At 48.7% G+C, this 24,632-nt stretch overlaps 1 protein-coding gene across 1 annotated transcript in view; it reads left to right on the plus strand.

Moving 5' to 3' along the window:
- Window positions 1–24,632, plus strand: part of trrap (transformation/transcription domain-associated protein) — a 170,496-nt gene that overhangs the window by 140,071 nt on the left and 5,793 nt on the right. Inside the window, exons 64-69 of the mRNA XM_078418086.1 lie at window positions 3,617–3,707; window positions 8,465–8,664; window positions 9,456–9,717; window positions 17,425–17,650; window positions 18,558–18,775; window positions 19,682–19,866. Coding sequence (XP_078274212.1) covers window positions 3,617–3,707; window positions 8,465–8,664; window positions 9,456–9,717; window positions 17,425–17,650; window positions 18,558–18,775; window positions 19,682–19,866 — 1,182 coding nt within the window. The remainder of the gene's footprint in view (window positions 1–3,616; window positions 3,708–8,464; window positions 8,665–9,455; window positions 9,718–17,424; window positions 17,651–18,557; window positions 18,776–19,681; window positions 19,867–24,632) is intronic.

Below are 24,632 nucleotides of genomic sequence, written 5' to 3' on the forward strand. Positions count from 1 at the left end.
CCAAAGAGAACAGGTTTGTAGATTAATTGGATTTAGTAAAACTTGCGAAGGATTGCCATTTGTCCCGAGTGTCAATTGTCAATTGCCAATTGTCCCCAGTGTGTGCTGGTCGGTGTGGACTCGATGGGCTGAAGGGCCTGTTTCTGCGCTGTATCTCTAAAGTCCAAAGAAAGCTTTGCTGTTTTGGAGAAGAGCATTATGACAATTCACGTCTATTTGCACAACATGCTGCAAGTTACTGAAAAGAAATTGTAGAAAAAGAGTCACATTTATTCCTTTCCATTTTAGCGTTAAATATTTCTGATCCTTTCGTGAATTTGAGGGATGAAAAGGAACAGGAGTGTTTGAACACGGATAATGTACAAAATAGGCATCTGTACTGATGCCTCTGTGAATAATTGGTGAGATGGGAGCTACCCAAGTTACCATTTGTCTGCATTGACTGGCCTACTGTGCGGCTTAGATTAGGTTTAAATTCCCTTTAATGTAAAAGATTAAACAGTTATCTAATTACATTTAAGGTGATTAAAGGATTCATTGCTTGAAGTACTTTCTCCATTGGGACTGTCCATAAAAATACGGAGCATAACCTCGGAGCCAAACTGCTCAGAGAGAGATGAGAGCATGAAAACAGGCTCATTGGTCCATCCAGTGCCTGCCGTGAGCAAATACTAATCCTCGCCTCACCCATTCCTCCTACATTGTCAGCAACTCATTTCCCCCCCCCCCCCCCCCCACCCACGAATCTTGCCAACACCAGTGCACGGGGTGCAGTAAACCTACCAACCCGCACGTCTTTGGGAACTTTAGTTTATTACTGCCATGTGTACCGAGGTACAATGAAAAGCTTTTTAGTTGAGTGCTATCCACTCAGCGGAAAAAACGATACATGATTACAGTCAAGCCGTCCACAGTGAACAGATACAGGACAAAGGGAATAATCTTTCATGCAAGGTAAAGTCCAATTCAAGATGCCAGTGGGTCTCTAATGAGGTAGATAGTAGCTCAGGACGGCTCTCTAGGTGGTGATAGGATGGTTCCGTTGCCGGATAACAGCTGGGAGGAATCTGCCTCTGAATCTGGGGGTGAGCGATTTCACATTTGTGTACCTCTTGCCCGATGGGAGAGGGGAGAAGAGGGAGTGACTGGGGTGAGACTGGTCCTTGATTATGCTGCTGGCCTTCCCGAGGCAGGTCCAAGTGTGGATGAGTCAATGGAAGGGAGTTTGGTTTGTGTGATGGTCTGGGCTGCGGCCACAATTCTCTGCAGTGTCTTGCTGTCATGATAAAAAGCTTACTACGATGCATCTGTAGAGGTTGGTGTGGGTTATTGGATGATTAAACTGGAAGATACCGAACCGGTCGCAGGGAGAACATGCAAACTCCACAAAGGCAGCACCCAGGGTGGTGATGCAGCCTGGGTTTACTGAGGCAGCACCCGGGGTGTTGATGGAACCTGGGTTTACTGAGGCAGCATGGTTCTGACTCTCTACTCTTTCTATGCCTCTCATAATTTTATACACATTTCCCTCAGCCTCTGATGCTCTAGAGAAAAATAACGCCAGTTTGGCCAACCTTGCAGCTAAGATAGACACAAAAGTGCTGGAATAATTCGGCGGGACAAGCAGCAACTCTCCAGAAAAAGGATGGGGTCGGAAAGAAGAGTCCCAACCCGAAACGTCACTCATCCTTTTTTTCCAGACACGCTGCCTGGCCCGCTGAGTTACTCCAGCACTTTGTGTCCTTCTTTGGTATAAACCAGTATCTGCAGTTCTTTGTGTCTACTCTCCTTGTAGCTAATGCACTCTAATCCAGGCAAAAAAAATCTTTCCTCAGCCCCCATTTAGAAAAGATAAATGGGCATTTGTGAACTGAGATAGATAGACTGTTATTACAGTTTATGGAGGGCAGATGTAGCTATAGAGATGAGATATTACTTTGTTGAACGGCGGAGCAGGATCAAGTAGATGAGGTTTCTTCCTCTGGCAGATGTGTGCGGTCATTACAGTGGTGTAGCTGGCAGAGCAGCTACCTCCTAGCGCCAGAGACCAGGGTTCGTTTCTGACCTCGGGTGCTGCCTGTGTGAAGTTTCCACATTCTCCCTGTGACCGATGGGTTTCCTCCCACATCCCAAAGGCGTGCGGGCCCGTAGGTTAATCGGCCTCTGTACGTTGCCCCCAGTGTGGAGGGAGTGGATGCGGAAGTGGGATAATGTAGAACTAGCGTGAACGGGTGATCGATCGATGGTCAGCGTGGACGCGGTGGCGCTGTTTCCGCGCTGCAACTTTCAATTCATTTGTGTTCACTCGTGGAAGCTGGGGATGAAAGATGTAACTGGCAACAAAAACAAAATGATCAGCAAAATTCAGCATTTCATTAGCAATTGGAAATCCTCCATTCTTGCATGTTATTGTTCTTAACCAACTTTAAGTGGCCATTTTGCACTGCCGTTCCTGTGTTAGCAGTGTACGAGATTGTACTGTAATAGGTAAAGACCAGAGCGTAATGTTGGGTCCACAGGGAATTGTGGCCTAATTTAAGGACTGCTTGATGTCATTATGGTTCTGTTTCTCCTTCACAATTATCTGCATGACTGCTGTGTTGGTACTGATATCTTGCAAGTAGTAAATTGTGCAGAAATATGATGGCTCGATTTCACCAATTAATTGCTGACTCAACAATGTACAGTTTTGTAATGTTTTTTTATCGCAGGCATAACTTCCACATGAAAGATTTAGTTTTAGTTTTTAGTTTTAGAGACACAGTGTGGAAGCAGGCCCTTCGGCCCACCCAGTGGGAAACATTTAATATAATAAGAGAAATATTTCGACAGGTACATGGATAGGATAGGTGTAGAGAGCTATGGGCCAAATGCAGGCAGGTGCAGATGGGGCATGTTGGTCGGTGTAGGCAAGTTGGGCCAAGGGCCTGTTTCCACGCTGTATGACTCTAACCGCCTTGAAATGAATTGTAGACAGAAACAGTTTGAGTCAGAGCTGACCAACAACCACCCATGCACTAGTTCTATCCTACACACTATTCACAGGACAATTTATAGAGGCCAATTAACCTACAAACCTGCAAGGTCTTTGGGGTGTGGGAGGAAACCGGAGCAGCTGGGGAAAACCCACGCGGTCACGGGGAGAATGTACAAACTCTGTACCGACAGCACCCGTAGTCAGGATCGAACCGAGGCCTCTGGCACTGTAAGGCAGCAACTCTGCCGCTGCGCCACAGTGCCCTGCCTCTCTTGCGCCAGTCGTTGGGACATTTGCCTCATACATTCTCCCAAGATCTACCGCTGCGCCACCGTGCCGCCTTCAAACAGTGTAATGACAAGCCATCTCTTGAAATTGGTGCTGGACGGCTCTCTCGTTTTGCTACATCGGACGACAATTCCCATTGTCATTATACCCTGTGAATGACCAAAATGATGGATTTTGGACCTTTGGGCTTATTCTCTCCGGTAATCTTGCTTGGTCTGCCTCATTTTGCGATCACGCGGTGCACGAAATGCTGCAAGTCTTGGTGGCAAAAATATTGAAGATATTTGCTCGGAAGGTAGCGAACAAGTTAATTTAATTACAGCTCCGTGGGTTTGTTTTTAATCTCCTCAGGTGGGAAGAGTGTTTCCCCAGGCTGTCTACTTCCCAATCAGGACGCTCTACTTGACCCTGAAGATCGAACAGCGCGAGCGATACAAAAGTGGTAAGAGTTTTGCGAACGTGAGCTGCCTTAATCTCTTCGCTGTTGATCACAGGCGAGTACGATCACAGCCTTTGGGCGTTTAGGATCGGGGTCTTTACTCCACACCCCACCCTTCCCTCTCCACAAGAGCCAGCATTGTTCTTGAACGGAGGTAATGTATAAATGAAGGTCACAGCAGCAGAGATAGTTCCACTCTATCTACTCCCAACCTCCATGCCTTTAGGGTCTTTCAATTCCCCCTCTGCATTCCATCCTTTGGAATATTCAACACAGTAATTCAATTTTCTGGATTTAGGTGTGAAAAATCTGTTTCAGCTGCATTTTCAGGCCTGTCTAATCATATCGAATATATAACCCGCAGTGTTAATGTTCATTCTAATTCCGGCTTTTGTCTCAAAGCTTTGGTCTCGTATTGAAACAACAACGATAATTAATGGCATTCATCTCTGGAAACGTTTGAAACAGGCTGTGATGCCTGGTTAATGATTATTTGATCAGTTTCCAGCGTTGGTGCAGATGCTTTCTGTATTCATAAGTAAGCCAAAGAAAATGTAAGCAGATCTCGATGTGATTCAGGTGTGATTTAAAAAAAAAAATTTTTTTTTCCCCCACTGAGATATTTTTGATGCAAGCATAATGAAAAAACATATAAGCAACCACCGTCCCTTGGTAGTTCCAGGACAACTCTCCCCCTTTTACGCTTTAACTTCACACACTCAGCCACTCGCACTCACACGTAAAATTCTCACTCACCCCTCAATTGTTCTTAGACACACAATGCTGGAGTAGAAACATAGAAAATAGGTGCAGGAGTAGGCCATTCGGCCCTTCGAGCCTGCACCGCCATTCAATATGATCATGGCTGATCATCCAGCTCAGTAACCTGTACCTGCCTTCTCTCCATACCCCCTGATCCCTTTAGCAAAAAGGGCCACATCTAACTCCCTCTTAAATATAGCCAATGAACTGGCCTCAACTACCTTCTGTGGCAGAGAATTCCACAGACTCACCACTCTCTGTGTGAAGAAATGTTTTCTCATCTCGGTCCTAAAAGACTTACCCCTTATCCTTAAGCTGTGACCCCTGGTTCTGGACTCCCCCAACATCGGGAACAATCTTCCCGCATCTAGCCTCTCCAACCCCTTAAGAATTTTATATGTTTCTATAAGATCCCCCCTCAGTCTTATAAATTCCAGCGAGTACAAGCCTATTCCAGCGAGTAACTCAGCTGGACAGGCAGCATCTCTGGATAGAAGGAATGGCCGACGTTTCGGGTCGAGACCCTTCTTCAGACGCATGAAGAGTCCCGACCCGAAACGTCACCCATTCCTTCCATCCAGAGATGCTGTCTGTCCCTGCTGGGTTACTCCAGCATCTTCGATGTAAACCAGCATCTGCTGTTCCTTCCTACACAGTCATTCCTCATATGCTCTTCGTGGGTCTCCAGCCCAGCGGTATGCCAGACAGGGATTCAATCCGATTGGGAAAGATCCTCTGACTGCCACGTGCTGTCCCCTTTCCATTCCCTTTGTCTTTTCCTTTGTGGCAATCACTATCCCTTTCAGCGCCACTATCGCTATTCCCTTTAGTACACTGACAGTACACTGACAGGATCAGGTCCAGGTTTTAGACATGAGGGACTGCAGATGCCGGTTTGCCAAAAAAGACGCACAATGTTGGAGTAACTCAGCAGGTCGGCTGGCATCTCTGGAGAATGTGGATAGGTGACGTTTTTGGATCGGGCCCTTTCTACAGACGGATCGCAACAGGGGAGAGAGAGAAGGCGGCTCTTCCAGCTTTCTCTCCCCTCCCCTACTTCAATCAACCTGAAGAAGGACCCGAGTCATAGAGTAACTAGGAATTGCAGATGCTGGTTTACACAAAAGTGCTGGAGTAACTCATCGAGTCCAGCAGCATCTCTTGAGAACAGGTCGGGTGTAAAGAGACGTCCCAACCCAAAACATCACCTACCCATGATCAAGCAGCCCTGGTGCCTGACCTGCTGAGTTACTCCAGAACTTTGTGCTCTACATTCCTTCATCCACATTGAGCGAGTCAAGCAGCATCCCTTGAGAACATGCATAGGTGACGTTTCAGGTCGGGGAAGAAGACGTGTACCAACCCAAAATGTCACCGACCCATGTCCTCCAGAGATGCTGCCTAACCTGCCGAGTTACTCCAGCACTTTGTATTCAGCGCAAGATTCCATCATTGGCAATTCCTTGTGTGTCTAAATTTATAACTGATTGACCGATTGAAAGATGCAATAGACAATAGACAATAGGTGCAGGAGGAGGCCATTCGGCCCTTCGAGCCAGCACCGCCATTCAATGTGATCATGGCTGATCATTCCCAATCAGTACCCCGTTCCTGCCTTCTCCCCATACCGCCTGATTCCGCTACCCTTAAGAGCTCTATCTAGCTCTCTCTTGAATGCATTCGGAGAATTGGCCTCCACTGCCTTCTGAGGCAGAGAATTCCACAGATTCACAACTCTCTGACTGAAAACGTTTTTCCTCATCTCAGTTCTAAATGGCCTATCCCTTATTCTTAAACTGTGGCCCCTTGTTCTGGACTCCCCCAACATTGGGAACATGTTTCCTGCCTCTAACGTGTCCAACCCCTTAATAATCTTATACGTTTCGATAGGATCTCCTCTCATCCTTCTAAATTCCAGTGTATACAAGCCTAGTCACTCCAGTCTGTCAACATATGACAATCCCGCCATTCCGGGAATTACTTTCAACATATGACAGTCCCGCCATTCCGGGAATGCAGCATGGAAACAGGCCCCTCAGAACCGATTTTCCGTGGTTTTCCTTTAATTTGGGCTTGCAGCTCGTGTTCAAGTGGTTAAATAATAATATTTTGTGCCTGGTTTGTTCATTCACACGGAGCGATTGACAGTTTAGCCCGAGGTGTCTCTCCCTACTTTAATCCTCCACATGCCGAAGATAGAAGATCTTCAGCAACCTTTTATCTTCCAGAGATTAACTTACTTAAGTGACTACAGCTGGATTCTGAGAGGGGAGAAGTCTTTTAATAATTCCTTTGCATAATCTGAGGTGCCCTTTATTGTCAGCGAGGCGCCGTGGTTAATGAGTGCAAGTTGCTCTTGTGTTGATGGAGCTACATAGGTCAGCGATAGAGAAAGACCTGCCTCACTGAGAGGGGAGGCTGATGTCTAGAGCCAGGATTTGGCCATAAATGCTATAAGTGCCTTTTTATGCCTTTTTTGATGATAATGCCTTTTTCACGACCGAGTGCCTAAATCAGCCTTTTTTTGCCGTGTTAACATAACTTACAATAAAATTTCCACCACCGAGGCGAAACCGGGGGCACCACAGTCGGTCGTTCATTCGTGGGTAGTGGACGAGGCCCCAGTCCTTTACAGCCAGGCTGGACGTGGGTGTTAAGTGGTGATTGGAGAGGGGTGGGTGGGGAAGGGTCCAGTCTTTTCAAACTGGAGTCAGGCTGTGAGTGGGTGTGAAGTGTTGGTTGGGGAGGGGGGGGGGGGAGGGGCTACTAGGGTTAAGTTTCTGTTTCTCGAACCTGCAGTAGGACTCGTTCAGGTCGTTGGACAGCTGACGATTGTCCAAGGATCGGGCGGTTTTCCTCTTGTAGCTTGTGATTTCTTGCAAGCCCTTCCAAACTGAAGAAGAGTCATTAGCTGGGAACTTGCTCCTCAACCTCTCAGAGTACCTTTCCTTGGCAGCTCTGATTCCCCTTCTCAGCTTGTACTTGGCCTGCCTGTAGAGGTCTGCATCCCCGCTCCTGTAGGATCTACCCCTGCAAGGGTCAAAATGCCTAAAGTCAAGTCAACGCCATGTATAAAACTGGACGATTTGGTGAGAGTGTACGGGAGTGATATATTCTCTACAGACAACTGTGTGCTGTTTTGCAAAGCATGTGAGAAAGCAGTGAATCATGAGAAGAAATATTTCATCTCCCAGCACGTACAGACAGCTAAACACATTTTTAACCATATTTTGGTGGTGGAAATACATGGCTTTTTATGCCTTTTTTTGTCAATAAATGCCTTTTCCGTGCCTTTTTTGTAATTTTATTATGCCTATTTGCCTGCCAATTTCAGAGATTTTTAGCACCTAAACAGCCTGGCTCTACTGATGTCTTTCTGGGGAAAAAACAGCCAGATTGCAGGAACATTAAATCTACTAATCAGTGCTCTACTGATCAGTTTAACTTTAAGGTGGGAAGAAGGATTCTTGACCATCGGTGCTGGCTCTGATTTGTTCTGTATCTCTTCATTCCTCTAGTTTCCCTCCCCCCCTCCCCCCGACTCAGTCTGAAGAAGGGTCTCGACCCGAAACGTCACCTATTCCTTTTCTCCAGAGATGCTGCCTGACCCGCTGAGTTACTCCAGCATTTTGTGTCTGTCTTGAGCATTGAGTCTAGTTTAATTTAGAATTACAGTGTGGAAACACCCATCGGCTCATCGAGTCCACGCCGACCATCGATCAACCTAGTTCTATGTTATCCCAGTTTCGCATCCTACACACTAGGAACTCTGTACAAACTCTGCACAGACAACACCCATAGTCAGGATCCAACCCGGGTCTCTGGCGCTGTAAGGCAGCAGCTCCCACGCTGCACATCTGTTGCTTAGATGTGATCTCAGGAGAAAGGTTTTTCATTGTACAGAGGGTGTCTTATGAACATAAACGTCTGAAGAACCATTGAATGTGCTGTTCCCGTGTAGTACTGTGCTCCATGTTGTGTCTCTCTGTGTGTTGCAGACTCAGGCCAGCAGCAGCCGGGCTCGGTGGGCACCCAGTCGCACTCGGCCTCCGACCCGGGCCCGATCCGGGCCACGGCGCCCATGTGGCGCTGCAGCCGCATCATGCACATGCAGCGGGAACTGCACCCCACCCTCCTCTCATCCCTCGAGGGCATCGTCGATCAGATGGTGTGGTTCCGCGAAAACTGGCATGAGGAGGTCTGAACAATATAATATATATCACTCTGTCTCACTCTCTCTCAGGCACCCACTATCTCTCTCTCTCCCACTCTCCCACTCTCTCTCTCACTCTCCCACTCTCCCACTCACTCTCCCACTCTCTCTCCCACTCACTCTCTCCCACTCCTCTCTCTCTCTCTCTCTCTCTCCCACTCCCTCTCCCACCTCTCTCTCCCACCTCTCTCCCTCCCACCTCTCTCTCTCCCACCTCTCTCTCTCCCACCTCTCTCTACCTCTCTCTACCTCTCTCTACCTCTCTCTCTACCTCTCTCTCCCTCTCTCTCTACCTCTCTCTCCCTCTCTCTCTCTCTCTCTCTCTCTCTCTCTCTCTCTCTCTCTCTCTCTCTCTCTCTCTCTCTCTCTCTCTCTCTCTCTCTCTCTCTCTCTCTCTCTCTCTCCCTCTCCCTCTCCCTCTCCCTCTCCCTCTCTCTCAATCTCCCACTGTCTCTCCCACTGTCTCTCTCCCACTCTCTCTCTCCGACCCTCCCCCACCCTAGTCGTCGTACTAGTTTCACTGTCGTACTGCTGTTTCATTGGGTGGCACGGTGGCGCAGTGGTAGAGTTGCTGCCTCACAGCGCAACAGAGACCCACACACCAACACTATCCTACACACCAGGGACAACACAGACAACGCCCATGGTCAGGATTGAACCCTGGTCTTTGGCACTGCGAGGCAGCAACTCTACCGCTGTGCCACCGTGCCGCCCGGAGTGCTGAGGATAGATGTCGCTGGTATTCTGCCTTAATGTCTGGGTGTCTTTGTGCGTAGGTGCTGCGGCAGCTCCAGCAAGGGCTGGCAAAGTGCTACTCCGTGGCCTTCGAGAAGAGCGGAGCCGTGTCCGACGCCAAGATCACGCCGCACACCTTGAACTTCGTCAAGAAGCTGGTGAGCACGTTTGGCGTGGGCCTGGAGAACGTCTCCAACGTGTCCACCATGTTCTCCAGCGCGGCGTCGGAGTCACTGGCCAGGAGGGCCCAGGCCACGGCCCAGGACCCCGTCTTCCAGAAGCTGAAGGGGCAGTTCACAACAGGTGAGGACTGCGCAGTCTGTTTGCCGCGTTGGCCAGTGTGTGCGTCGTGTTTGGCAGAGCGCTGGTATCCCTGTGGGGCCGGCAATGTCTTCCTGAGAGGACACACAAAGGGCTGGAGTAACTCAGCGGGTCAGGCAGCATCTCCAGACAACTAGGATTCGGTGCAGGAAGGAACTGCAGATGCTGCTTTGCACCGAAGATAGACACAGAGGGTCAGGCAGCCTCTCCGGAGAAAAAGGCACAGGTGACATTTTGGGTCGAGACCCTTATTCAGACTGAGAGACAGGGGAGAGGGAAACTAGATTGCTGTGGTACCCCGTACACTAGCACTACCCTACACACCAGGGACAATTTACAGTCTTTACCGAAGCCAATTAATCTACAAACCTGTACGTCTTTGGAGAGTGTGGGAGGAAACCTGAGCACCGGGAGAGAGCCCACGCGGTCACTGGGAGAACGTACAAACCTCGCAGCACCAGAGACACCGGTTTGATTTTGACTTCAGCTGCTGTCTGTGTGGAGTTGGCACGCTCGCCTTTTACATCGTGGCTTTCATCCGGGTGCTCCGGTTTCAGTTCAATTCAATGATGCTTTATTGTCGCACGTACCTCGGTAGAGTAAAATTCTTTGTTCTGCATACAGTACACAAGGTGAAAGCCCGATCAAAGATGGTCTAAGGGACTCTAACAAGGTATATGGTAGTTCAGGACCGCTCTCTAGTTGTTGATAGGATGGTTCAGTTGCCTGGTAACAGCTGGGCAGAAACTGTCCCTGAATCTGGAGGTGTGCGTTTTCATACTTCTGTTCCTCTTGCCTGATGGGAGAGGGGAGAGTGACCGGTCTGGTCCTTGATTATGCTGCTGGCCTTGCCGAGGCAGGGTGAAGTGGAGATGGAGTCAGTGGAATGGACATTGGTTTGTGTGATGGTCTGGGCTGCATCCACAATTCTCTGCAATTTCTTGGGGTCTTGGATGATGCTGCTCCCAAACCATGCTGTGGTAAAAGCATCCCGATACAATGCTTTCTATGGTGCAACTGTAGAAGTTGGCGGGAGTTGTTGGGGGAATGCCGAACCTCCTGAGCCTTCTAAGGACAGATGCATTGGTGTAGTTTCTTGGTCATTGCTTTGCTGTGGCTGTGTCCAGGACAAGTAGTTTATCTTGGCATCATGTTCCGCGCAGTGGCTGGGCCTGCTGTTTTTTTTACTAGTCCTCCACTCTTATCTCCAGCAACCATTTCTGCCCTTTATGTGAGGAAGTTTCTTCTAATCTATCCTCTCTCTTTTAATGAAAGCTTTAATTTGATGAAGTGGCAAATTAGCTAATTAGTTTTGCACATAGTTGATTTCCGAGTTCTGCAAAAAGCAGATGGTAATTGAAAGACTAATTCTGTCCTATAAACCAAACCGTTTGTTAGCACCGTTTTTTCATTACATCTCAAGACATAGACAGTCCAGCACAGGAACCTTCTGTCCGTCAACTGCGTGGGTTTTCTCCGGATTCTCCGGTTTCCTCCCACACTCCAAAGACGTACAGATTTGTCGCCAAATTCGCTTGGGAAAATTGTAAAATTGTCCCTAGTGTAGGACAGTGTTCTTGTACGGGGATCACTGGTCGGTGCACACTCAGTAGGCCGAAGGGCCTGTTTCTGCGCCGTATCTAAACTAAACACCATAAAGCTAGGCACTGAAGTCTTTGACATCTCCACCCTAGTTGAAAAGGTTCTGACTGTCTACCCTATCTGTACCTCTAATAATTTTATATACGTCTGTCAGGTCTCCATTCAACTTGCAGCGTTCCAGGGAAAAACATTATTAAGTTTGTCCATCCACTATTTATAGCTAGTACCCTCTAAAGCAGGCATCATTCTGGTAAACGCCAATGTCTTCTGCACCCTCTCCAAAGCCTCCATATTTGTCCAGCAACGGGGCGACCAGCACTGCCTGACCCGCTGAGTTACTCCGGTACTTTGTAGTCCTTTCCTGTCACAGTTCTGTTCAATTAAAAAGGTGCGTCAGACTCTCGGCCAAATCACAGTGAAGCTGGGGAACAAAGTGGTGCAGAGTTAGAGCTGCTGCTCTACAGCTCCAGAGACCCAATTTCGATCCTGACCATGGGTGCTGTCTGTACGGAGTTTGTACGTTCTCCCTGTGATCACGTGGGTTTTCACTGGGTGCTCCAGTTTCCTCCCACAGTCCAAAGACGTGCAGGTTTGTGGGTTAATAGGCTTGTGTAAATTGTCCTTAGTCTGTAGGATAGTGCTAGTGAACAGTGATCGCTGGTCGGTACGGACTCGGTGGACCGAAGGGCCTGTTTCCACGCTATATCTCTAAAGTAAAGTCTGTTGTATTTTAGGCTCTGGCGTTTGTTCAGACATGACAACTTGTTTTCATCCTCCAGCATGCGTCTGCTCATGTCTGCTACAGTTCAGCGTGTGCTCTCCTTCCTCTTGCCCGGAACATTCCTTGTGCTTGAGTCCAGATGTTTTGCTGCCCAGCTGTGGACATCTTTCACAACCACGCCTGGCAAGTGATCAGATGTCTCACTGACAATGAAACATTGCAAGGTTGCCAGTCGGGATCACTGAACGGTGATCAACACTGGCTGCCTCTCCAGCCCTGGCACACACAGTGGTCTTATTCAGCAGCAAAACAAGTACAGGTGCTGAAAATCTGGGTCAGAAATGGGTGGAAATACTGAACAGGACCAGTTACCGGTGGGGAACGAGAGGATTTGTGTTTCAGGTTCATTACCGTTACTTCACTTTGGAGATACAGTGTGGAAACAGGCTTTTCGGCCCACCGAGTCCGCGCCAACCAGCAATCCTAGCTCTGTCCTACACACGAGGGACAATTTACAATTAACCAACAAACCTGCACGTCTTTGGGGAGTGGGAGGAAACCGGAGCACCCGGAGAAAACCCACGTGGGAGTCACAGGGAGAACGTATAAACTCCATGCAGGCAGCACCCGTAGTCAGGATCGAACCCGGGTCTCTGGCGTGCGGGGCAGCAATTCTACCGCTGCACCACTGTGCCGTGCCTTATAGAAAGAACATAGGACAGTTCAGCACAGGAACATTGTGGGTTCAAGGGGTTGTTCCTGTGCTATTCTATGTTGTATGAGTCTCTGCCTTACTGATGCTGTTCACGATCCTCTGGCTCCATCCCATCCGATCTATGCACCCTTCTGTTCCTGTCTCTGGCGTAGTATCTCCGCTGCTTTGATGCAGTGCTAATTGCCAGTTCCAAATGCTATTCCCATGCCGTGTAATTTTTAAATGAAACGGCCTCATCATTTTAACTTAACAGTGCTGACAAAGAAAGCACGATGAAAGGTTTTGGAATCGAGGAGAGACTCTCTGCCAATCTGCTGCCTAAAGCTTCGGTAAACCCTTAAAGTGAAAGGATCAGTGAGTGTTTCATAAAAACACGGTGATGGGACTTTATTGTTCCAAAGAGAAGCAGATTTTGCTAAAGTAATACTTTATTATATCGAGACTTTATTCTTTATAATGACATATATTAAAAATAATTGGGTTTAGAGACACAGGCTGGCAAAAGGCCCTTCGGCCCACCAAGTCCGCATCGACTAATGTTTGTACACCAGCACTATCCTACACACTAGGGACAATTTACAGACGCCAATTAACCTACAAACCTGAACTTTAGACTTTTGAGATACAGTGTGGATAAAGGCCACTCGGCCCACCGGGTCCGTGCCAACCAATGATCACCCATACACTAACACTATCCTACACGCTCGGGACCATTTACAGCAGCTAATTATCCTCTAAAGCTGCACATCTTTGGAGTGTGGGTGGAAACCGGAGCATCCAAGGAAAACCCACGCAGGTCACGGGGAGAACGTACAAACTCCGCACAGACAGACCCGGATCGAACCCGTGTCTCCAGCGCTGCAAGGCAGCGACTCTACCGCTGTGCCACCGTGCCGCCCTTTGTAGGTTAATTGGCCTCCGTAAACTGCCCTGGTGGTTGGGAGTAGACAGGAATATAGGATGATGTGGAACCAGTGTGAATGGGCGGCCGGCCGGCGTGGACTCAGTGCTGTATCTGTATCCGGGCTTTTTCTCTAAATCTAAAACGAAAATGCAGTGAGTGTTTGTGTTTGACCAGTCTTTCCAGGGGAGCCAGTAGGTGGAATGTGCAGCCTTACCAGGCGTGATACTTTGTGCCTTATCAGCCGATGCTTCTCCTATGTGTCAGGAACGAGCACAGAAATGAAAAATGACAGCTCGAAAATGAGGAAAAGCAATTAGAAGCGCAAGCCTTAGCTGGGAGCTGAGCTCGAAACTTAAACTTCCCCCAATCGGTCTGCTGCTGCCGTGCTCTCAGTCCGCTGCTGAGCAGCTAGAAGTGGGGGGCCCTTCCCTCCCCAGGGACTGAGCAAGCGGAGGATCTGAGCGCACTCTCTGGAGAGGAGCGGGGAACCGTGATGTTGACCTACATAGCTGCTGCACATTTTCCATGATGCACACTCCGAGGCACAACAATGGCTTGACGGCGAGTTTTGAGCCATGTGATTGAATGTAATGAACGCTGGCCAATCCAGCAGAGAAATAATGGCAAAGTGGTTTGCATGGGAGGTGATTGTTCAGAAATCACACGGGCTTCAACTATAAATAATTGTGATTCCCCCCTCCCTCTCCCCCCCCTCCTTCATCTCGCTCAGGAGACAATTTGCCAACGTTAAAATATTTGCTCGCCTTGCTCTGAGATCCCTGCACTCGTCTGGCCCGCCCTTTTATTTCCGTACACAGTTCGGTTTGAGGGGGTTTTATTGCCCGACCTTTTGACTGCTCTTGCCTTGAATCAAACTGATGGTGACTTTTCAGGTCAGGACCTTTCTTCAGGCAAAAAAGGTATCCGATAAGGAGAGGAGAGGAAGAGTGAAATGTGAAGCTGGAGGGAGGGGGGCAGATGAACCGGACAGGAGAAAGGGAGATAAAATGGAAATAGGGGATGGCAAAGGGAGATGAGTGACTGGGTGGCATTGTTTAAGCACTTACTTCATCCAGTCAACGTTCTAGTTTAGGGTCATTTAATTTCTGTCCTTAGTGCTCGTAAATGCAAAGGCCAGATCTGCCTCGCAGCGCCAGAGACCCCGGTTCGATCCCGACCTCCGGTGCTGTCTGTGTGTGCAGTTTGTGCGTTCTCCCTGTGACCTGTCCAGCAGAGTAGTGCCATACCGCCGATCCTCGATTAGCAAGCGTACAGAGATAGTCCGCTGAGCCCGCATGCAAGAGGCGCCGCGTTTTGGCGCCATTTTCGAAGTCGACGCTCCAGTTCTGATGAGCGGTGCCCGTTCCAGACAACCCCCAGGCTGCTGCGAGCCTCCAGCTACCTCCTTCCTTGGGTGCCAGCTCAGCAATTCCGTGCTTTAATTATCTTGCCTGACCGTTGAAATGAAGGATTGTGGCTTCACTCCAAGAACACACTAATTCCATTAACGAAAACTCAAGAAACTGCAGAAGCTGGAATCTTGAGGCAAAAGTATAAAATTGCTGGAGGAATTTAGCGGGTCAGGCAGCATCTGTGGAGGGAATGGACAGGCGACCATTTTGGGTCGGGACCCTTCTTCAGACTCATTGGAGTAGGAGCGAGACAGTTGGAAAAGGCGTCTGGGAGCAGGACACTGGGAAGTGATAGGTGGGTACATGAGGGGGGTTTGATTGTCACACGGAAGGAGTAAGTAACAGGCTGGAGATGAACAGGAGACAAACGGGTGCTGGATGAGAAGAGAAGTGAAATACAAAGTGCGAGGGAGGGATATAGAGTCATACAGCATGGAACCAGGCCCTTCGTCCCAACTTGTCCATGCTGACAAAGATGCCCCATCCACACAAGTCCCACCTGTCCATGGTTGGCCCATATCCTCCAAAACTTTCCTATCCATGTACCGGTCCAAATTCTTTTAAATGTTGTTATAGTACCTGGCTCAACTACCTCCTCCAGCAGTTCCTTCCATACCATCACCACCCACCATCCTTTGTGTACAAAAGGTTACCCCTCAGGTTCCCATTAAATCTTTTCCCCCTCACCTTAAACCTATGTTTCCTGGTTCTCAATTCCCCTACTCTGGGCAAGGGACTCTATTCCCTTCATGATTTTGTACACCTCTATAAGATCACCGGTATTTATTCACAAAATGCTGGAGTAGTTCAGCAGGTCAGGCAGCATCTCGGGAGAGAAGGAATGGGCGATGTTTCGGGTCGAGACCCTTCTGAAGAAGGGTCTGAAGAAGGGTCTCGACCTGAAACGTCGCCCATTCATTCTCTCCCGAGATGCTGCCTGACCTGCTGAGTTACTCCAGCATTTTGTGAATAAATACCTTCGATTTGTACCAGCATCTGCAGTTATTTTCTTATTCTATAAGATCACCCTTCATCCTTCTGCTTTTTTGCAGTTAGACCAGTTCAGTTTAGTGCGGAAACAGGCCCTTCGGCCCATCGAGTCCATGCTGACCAACGGTCCCGCACTAACATGACATATGATGAAAGAATGGGTCGACTGGGCCTGTATTCACTGGAATTTAGAAAGATGAGAGGGGATCTTATAGAAACATACAAAATTCTTAAAGGATTGGACAGGTTAGATGCAGGAAAAATGTTCCCGATGTTGGGGGGGAGTCCAGAACCAAGGGTCACAGTTTAAGAATAAGGGGTAGGCCATTCAGGACTGAGATGAGGAAAAATGTCTTAACCCAGAGAGTTGTGAATCTGTGGAATTCTCTGCCACAGAAGGCAGTGGAGGCCAATTCACTGGATGTTTTCAAGAGAGAGTTAGATTTAGCTCATGGGGCTAAAGGAATCAAGGGATGTGGGGGAAAAGCAGGAACGGGGCACTGACCCCGCACAGACAGAACCCGTGGTCTCTGCAACCGCTTGGTTTTCCTCCTGGTGCTCCGGTTTCCTCACACTTCCTAAAGACGTGCAGGTTTGTTGGTTAAGTGGCCGTCTGTAAATGTCCCCTAGTGTGTTGGCTGGATTTGAAAGTGGGATAACGTAGAACTGGTGTGAATGGGCGATCGCTGATCGGCATAGACCTGGCGGGCCGAAGGGCCCGTTTCCATGCTGTATCTCTAAACTAAACTGAACCCGGATGCTGTCTGCGTGGAGTTTGCACGTACTCCCATGGGCTTCCTCCAGATACTCCAGCTTCTCACATCCCGAAGAGGTGCGGGTTTATAGCTTATGTGGCTTCTGTAAAATTGCCTCTGGTGTGTAGGGAGTGGATACGAAAATGGGATGGCAGAGAACTGATATGAACAGATGATCGTTGGTCGGCACAGACTCAGTGGGCTGAAGAACCTGTTTCTCTGCTGCGTCTCTAAAGTAAACTAAACCCGGGTTCAATCCTGCCCTCGGGTGCGCTCTATGAATTTGCACGTCCTCCCTGCGACCGCATGGGTTTCCCCACAAAACTAAACGAAACATTACCACAGACGGCCGTGGAGGCCAAGTCAGTGGATCTTTTTACTGCGGAGATTGACAGATTCTTGATTAGTACGGGTGTCGGGGGTTATGGGGAGAAGGCCAGAGAATGGGGTTGAGAGGGAGAGATGGATCAACACCATGATTGCATGGTGGAGTAGACTTGATGGGCCGAATGGCCTAATTCTGCTCTTATAACTTATAAACTAAAGGTATATCCAGCTGCCGGCTGACGCTCGTCCTTTCCATTGTGCAGATTTTGACTTCAGCGTGCCGGGCTCGATGAAGCTTCACAATCTCATCTCCAAGCTGAAGAAATGGATAAAGATCCTGGAAGCCAAAACCAAGCAGCTCCCCAAATTCTTCCTGATTGAAGAGAAGTGTCGGTTTCTCAGCAACTTCTCGGCACAGACGGCAGACGTTGAGATCCCGGGAGAGTTCCTCATGCCTAAGCCCACGCATTATTACATTAAGATCGCACGGTTAGTGGACGACAGAATTCTTGCAGCGTTTCCTGTCGTGTTTTACATTTACGAAACTTTCTTTTCATCGGTGTTTTTAAAAAGAAAAAAGCAATATTCTAGTGTGTCGGGAGTGGGTGAGAAAGTGAGATTACATAGAACTAGTGCGAGCAGGCGATCGATGGTCAGCGTGGACCCGCTGGGCCGAAGGGCCTATTTCCGTGTTGTATCACCAAAAAGAACACACAGCACATTACAGCTCAAAGATTGACACAAAATGCTGGAGTGGCTGAGCGGGACAGGCAGCATCTCTGGAGAAAAGGAATAGGTGGCGTTTCGGGTTGGAGCCCTTCTTCAGACCCTTTCTTTCCCTTTTCTCCAGAGATGTTGCCTGACCCACTGAGCTACCAAAAGTGTAGGACCAGAGGACACAGCCTCAGAATAAAAGGACGTACCTTGAGAAAGGAGACGAGGAGGAATTTCTTTAGTCACAGGGTGGTGAATCTGTGGAATTCATGTCCAAGTCAATGGATATTTTTAAGGCGGAGATTGACAGATTCTTGATTAGTAAAGGTGTCAGGGGTTATAGGGCAAAGGAAGGAGAATAGGGTTGAGAAGGAAAGATAGATCAGCCAAGATTGGATGGCAGAATAGACTTGATGGGCCGAATGGCCTAATTCTGCTCCTAGAACTTCTCTTAGTTACCCCAGCATTTTGTGCGTATCTTCGGTATAAACCAGCATCTGCCGTTCCTTCCTACACATTACAGCTCGAGGTCAATGTTACAGGACGGCTGTAGAACTCGACGGTTCAGTAGTGCGTTATTTTCACATGTAACTAGGTACAGTGAAATGTTCCTTGCTGGGGTAATGCTTTGCAGAGTGTGCTTGTATGTTCTGGTCTGAATATCGCCCATGTTTTGCGTCAGGTTCATGCCGAGGGTGGAGATTGTACAGAAGCACAACACAGCAGCTCGCCGGCTCTATATCCGGGGTCACAACGGCAAGATCTACCCCTACCTGGTGATGAACGACGCCTGCCTGACCGAGTCTCGGCGGGAGGAGCGCGTACTGCAGCTGCTCCGGCTGCTCAACCCCTGTCTGGAGAAGAGAAAGGAGACCACAAAGCGCCACCTCTTCTTCACAGGTACTGTGCGGCCTGCAGTGTCATTGCTGCCCGCCGGCAGGTTGACTAAGTTACCCGAGTGTGTGGGGAATGGATGAGGATGTGAGTTTGGAAGAACTAATGTGAACAGGTGATCGATGGCCAGCATGGACGGTGGGCAGCAATGGCCTGTGTCCATGATGCGTCTCTAAACTAAACCTCAGGAACCTTCCTTGTTGTATTCGTATTCTGGGGGTAACCTTACAACGAGATGCAGCTGGTAACAGTGAGATAATGTTTTGGTGACGTTGATTGCTATTATTTATTGCGCAGCATTTTTATATTAAGTGAGATTCTTAGTTTGTGTTGGTCGGTATGTGTGGATATGTTTGTGTGTGTGTGTGGATCTGTGTGTGTGTGTGGATCTCTGTGTGTGTGTGTATCTGTGTGTGTGTGGGCCTGTGTGTGGATGGGCCTGTGTGCGTTTGCGTCTGTGTGCGTTTGCGTCTGTGTGTGTGGGAAGCTGTGTGTGTGTGTGTGTGTGTGGGCCTGTGTGCATTTGCGCCTGTGTGTGGGTCTGTGTGTGTGGAGCTGTGTGTGTGTGGATCTGTGTGTGTGTGGATCTGTGTATGTGTGGATCTGTGTATGTGTGGATCTGTGTGTGTGTATGTGTGTGTGGATCTGTGTGTGTATGGGACTCTGTGTGTGTGTGTGTGTATGGATCTGTGTGTGTGTATGTGTGTGTGGATCTGTGTGTGTGTGTGTGTGGATCTGTGTGAGTGTGTGTGGAGCTGTGTGCGACTGTATGTGTGTGGATCTGTGTGGAAAGGGCCTGTGTGTGTGGATCTGTGTGTGTGGATCTGTGTGTGTGTGTAGTGTGGTGAGTGCTGCTCATAGTTGCTTTGGCCTAGTGTCCAGCCCATGACTGCTGTGTGTTTTCTCACCCAGTGCCACGTGTGGTCGCAGTCTCGCCTCAGATGCGGCTGGTTGAAGACAATCCTTCTTCGCTTTCCCTCGTGGAGATCTACAAGCAGCGCTGCGCCAAGAAGGGCATCGAGCATGACAACCCGATATCCCGCTACTACGACAGGCTGGCCACCGTGCAGGCCAGAGGGACCCAAGCCAGTCATCAGGTACCACATTCATCAGAGGGGCTAGTCTTGTCACAGAAGTCATTGTTAATTCACAGAGAAGTCATTGTTAATTCACAGCGAAGTCATTGTTAATTCACAGAGGTCATTGTTAATTCACTTACCCACACATGCTCCTCAGATCCATTCCTCAGATCATACAGAGTGGAAACAGGCTGCTCAACCCAACTTTCCCGCTCTAACCAACATGCCCCATCTACACTTGTCCCACCTGCCTGCGTTTGGCCCACATCCCTCTAAACCTGTCCTATCCTTGTACCTGTCCAATTGCATCTGAAACGATGCAATAGTCCCTGCCTCAACTAACCCCTCCGGTAGCATGTTCCATGCACCCACCACTCTTTGTGTAAAAAAGTTACTCCTCAGGCTCCTATTAAATCTTACCCCTCTCACTGTAAACCTATGTCCCCTGGTTCTCGATTCCCCTACTCTGGGCAACAACTTTCCTATAACATAGTGACCAGAATGGAACACGGTACTCTAAATGTGGCCCCACTAACATCTTGTATAACTGCAGCATGACCTCCCAACTGCTGTACACAATCGTGGCTAATCTGGCCTTTAATTTCATTGGTACACCATATTTCTAGGGTCCTTAGTTGCTGCACAGAAACACTATCTATACAGAGCTCCTAAATTAGTAAAATATCCAACATGTCACGGTGGCATTATGAAACCGAGCCGTGTGAGGTGTTAGGGCAGGTCACCTAAAGCTTAATCCAAGGGTGGCACAGTAACGCAATGGCAGAGTTGCTGCCTTACAGCGCCAGAGACCCGGGTTTGATCCTGACCTCAGCTGCAATCTGTGCAGAATTTGTATGTTCTCCTTGTGACGCCGTGAGGTTTCCTCCCACACTCCAGAGAGGTGCAAGTTTGTAGGTTAATTGGCTTTGGTAAAATTGTCCCTCGTGTATTGAATAGTGCTGATGTACAGGCTTTGCAGGGCGGTGATGACTCGGTGGGCAAAGGGCCTGTTTCTGCGCTGTATCTCTGAAGTCTAGAGTTGCTTTTAAGGACTTTCTGAAAGGAGAAGGAAGAGATTTAGGGGGTGAAATCTAGTATTTTGAGCCTTGGTCACTGACTGCATGGTTGTCGATAGTGAGGGCACCAGAAAGTGGGATAACGTAGAACTCGCGTGCGAGCAGTCAATGGTCAGCGTGGACTAGGTGGGCCGAAGGGCCTGTTTCCCCGCTGTGTCAGTCAATCAGCTCATATTATTCACAGGGCAAATAAATGGAATGGAACTGTAGTCACCCTGTCATTCTTGTTCTTCACTATTGCCAGGACTCGAGGGCCTGAGTTACAAGGAGAGGTCGAGCAGGCTCGGAGCGCAGGAAGATGAGGGGTGATCTTATAGCGTGTCAAAACATGAGGGGAATAGATGGGACCAAGCCTGCGTTTGGCCCATTCAGAGGATGTAGTTGAGACAGGTGCTATAACAACATTTAAAAGACACTTGGACAGGTACATGGATTGGAAAGTTTTAAAGGCATATGGGCCAAACACGGGCAGGTGGGACTAGTGTAGATGGGACATGTTGGTTGGTGTGGCCAAGTTGTGCTGTATGTCTCTGTGAGTCTAAATGAAGGTGAATAGTATGAATATTGAGTTGGTAGATACAGTTACAGCTAAAGATTGGATTGTGTTGAACAGTCCAAGGTGATGAAAGAAAGACTTGGTTAGGAATTGTGAAAGGATTGCGGGTACAATTGCAACGTTTAAGAAACATTTGGACCGGTACTTGGAGTGGATAGGATAGGTTTAGTGGGATATGGGCAAAACAACAGGCTGGTGGGACGTGTTTAGATTAGAAGGCCCAATTTCCACGCTGTATGACTAATTATTTGATATTAGGATTCTGCTATTATGCAGCCGTGCAGTCGACCTGCTAAAGAAGTTGGGTGTATGAAAGTTGGAATGAGCAACTTTGAATGAAGGGAAAATGGACCTTGAATATGGAAATAAGAATAATGGAGGGTTTGAGTTGCATTGTTGCACTTGCAGTGATGATTGAACCAGATGATTAATGTGGGACCTTGGCCTGTCAGTGGTGCAGGGAGCAAGGATGGCTGGAATGAGAAAAATAATGAACCATAGATGCATAATCCAGGCGTTGTAAGGCATTGGGGAGTTAGATGTTGACGGGACCAGGTTGAAAAGGAGGTGGTGTGGTGGGGACGGGGAGAGGAGGGGAGGGAGTGGGAGTAGCATAACGACGGGCGTGATATCAGACTGTGAACGACTGCACTTGATTAAGGAGTGCCCTGGTCATTGACCTTCAGAGAGGAGTGAATGCCTGGCAATTGTGTGATAAGATTATGGGTTGATTGAAATATTACCCTCTCCTCCTGGTGGAGAGAGACTGTAGCTTGCAGCACATCAATTACATTCCTCGTGATATTCGGCAATAAATCACGGTGTGCAGCACTGGCCCTGGTTTCAAAGTCACAGGTCCTCCAGCAGTGAGTGCAGGTGGTATTTATTTCACTGCCTTTCTTTCCTCCTCGGTTCATTCTCCACCCGCCGAAGGGCGGCACAGTGGCACAGCGGGTAGAGCCACTGCCTCACCAGGCCGGGCACCCGGGTTCAATCCTGACCCCGGGCTGTGCGTGTGTAGGTGTGTGTGTGTAGTTTGCACGTGTGTTTGCTTTCCACATTCTCCCTGCAACCGCGCGAGTCCCGTCCGGGTGCTGCATCTCTAAACTGAACTGAATCGGCACTGTGGCACAGCGGGTAGAGCTGCTGCCTCACCACGCCAGAGGCCCGGGTTCGATCCTGACCTTGGAGAGTGTATGGTTGTGTGGTTGTGTGTGTGTGTGTGTGTGTGGTTGTGGGTTGTGTGGTTGTGTGTGGGTGTGTGTGGTTGTGTGTGTGTGTGGTTGTGTGTGTGTGGGTGTGTGTGTGTGGTTGTGGTTGTGTGTGTGTGTGTGTGTGTGGTTGTGTGTGTGTGTTGTGTGCGTTCTCCCAATGACAGTGTGGGTGTCCTCCAGGTGCTGCCGTTTCTTCCCTCATCCCAAACACGTGTGGGTTTTTGAGTTAATCGGCCCTCTATAAATTGCCTCTGGTGTGTCAGGAGTGGGTGCGAAAGTAAGATAACATAGTGCGGGCAGTATAATGTGTGTAGGTTAACTCGCCCTCTATATATTGTCCCTGGCGTGTTGGGAGTGGGATGGAAAGTGGGATAACATAGAACAAGTGCCAACAGGTGATCGATGGTCGGTGTGGGCCGATGGGCCTGTTTCCGTGCTGTATCTCTAAAGTCTAGAGTATGATTCTCAAAGAACAGCAGGGCAACAGCCTGACCAATACTTCAAGAAATTCAGGAGTCTTGGAGTCACGATGCTCTGAGAACGCAGAACAAAATAATAATCTCTGGCTTCTGCCGCTACCGAGTGGGGGATGCTGCAGGAAGGAGATCATAGGGTGGAGATCTTCACGTACAGTGGAGCAGGGAACAGTGAGTGATGGTTTAGTTTAGTTTAATTTAGTTCTCCCTGGTCTTTGAGAAGCATACTTTAGACTTTAGAGATAAGAGGGTGGAATCAGACCCTTTGACCCAGCGAGTCCGTGCCGACCGGCGATCACCCTCGCACTATCCTACACGCTAGGGACAATTTACAGTTTTACTGAAGCCAGTTAACCTACAAACCTGGAGGGTGGAGGAAATCGGAGCCCCTGGGGAAAACCCACGTGGCCACAGTGTGAACGTACAAGCCCCATATGGGCAGTGCTTGGGAAAATCTGCCGCTGGTTTCACCGAATATATGATCTGCTTCATCAAAGAAGAGAAACCTTTCATGTCTAGGGTCGACTACGATCTCGCAGCTTAAAACCAATGAAATGTCATAGTCATAGAGCACGGAAACAGGCCCTTCAGTCCAACTCATCCATGCCGACCAACATGTCCCATCCCTCAGCTATTCCCATTTGCCTGTGTTTGGCGCATATCCCTCTGAGCCTTTCCTGTCCTGTCCATGTAAGACAATGAACCATTGTGGGCTCCACCATTCCTTTGTCATCAGTGCCGAATTCTGATTTGTTCTGTACCTTTTCATCCCTCTAGTTTCCCTCTTCCCTGACTCAGTCAGAAGAAGGTTCTCGACCCAAAACGTCACCCTCTCTGATTGAAGGCCATGTCCTCTGGTTTTCAAGTTTTTAAAGTTTTTCTTGTGCGTTTTTTTTCCTGAGTGAAGGTTTGGACGGGCTTGTACAAAGTGTATCTTGAAGCTCCGTGTACAATTGCGCATCTGTCCCACTGCGTGCGGGTCATCATTTAGTGCTGTCGTTAAACCTGAGCTGTGTGCGAGCATTTCCAGTGTGCATGTGCCTTTGCGGGATGTGGAGTCATCGGTGGGGAGTTGGTCGGGGCAGGAGGGGTAACGAGTGTGGAAAAATAATTAAAACTACAAAAATACAAACTCGGGGAACCAGCAATGTGCTATCTCTGCTGAAATGAACGGATTGCCTGATAGGTCATAGACCGCAGTTATTTAGCAGACCATCCTTTCACCAACTATAGAGTGGTCCAGAGCGACTATCTACCTCACTGGAGACCCTCGGACTATCTTTAATCGGACTTTACTGGACTTTATCTTGCAGTAAACGTTATTCCCTTTATCCCGTATCTGTACACTGTGGACTGCTCGACTGTAATCATGTACTGACTTTCCGCTGACTGCACAAGCTGACTGACAGATAGATAGCACGCCACGAAAAAGCTTTTCACTGTACTTCGGTACATGTGACAA

This window comes from Rhinoraja longicauda, chromosome 21 (assembly GCF_053455715.1).
Source record: "Rhinoraja longicauda isolate Sanriku21f chromosome 21, sRhiLon1.1, whole genome shotgun sequence".
Lineage (NCBI taxonomy): Eukaryota > Metazoa > Chordata > Chondrichthyes > Rajiformes > Arhynchobatidae > Rhinoraja > Rhinoraja longicauda.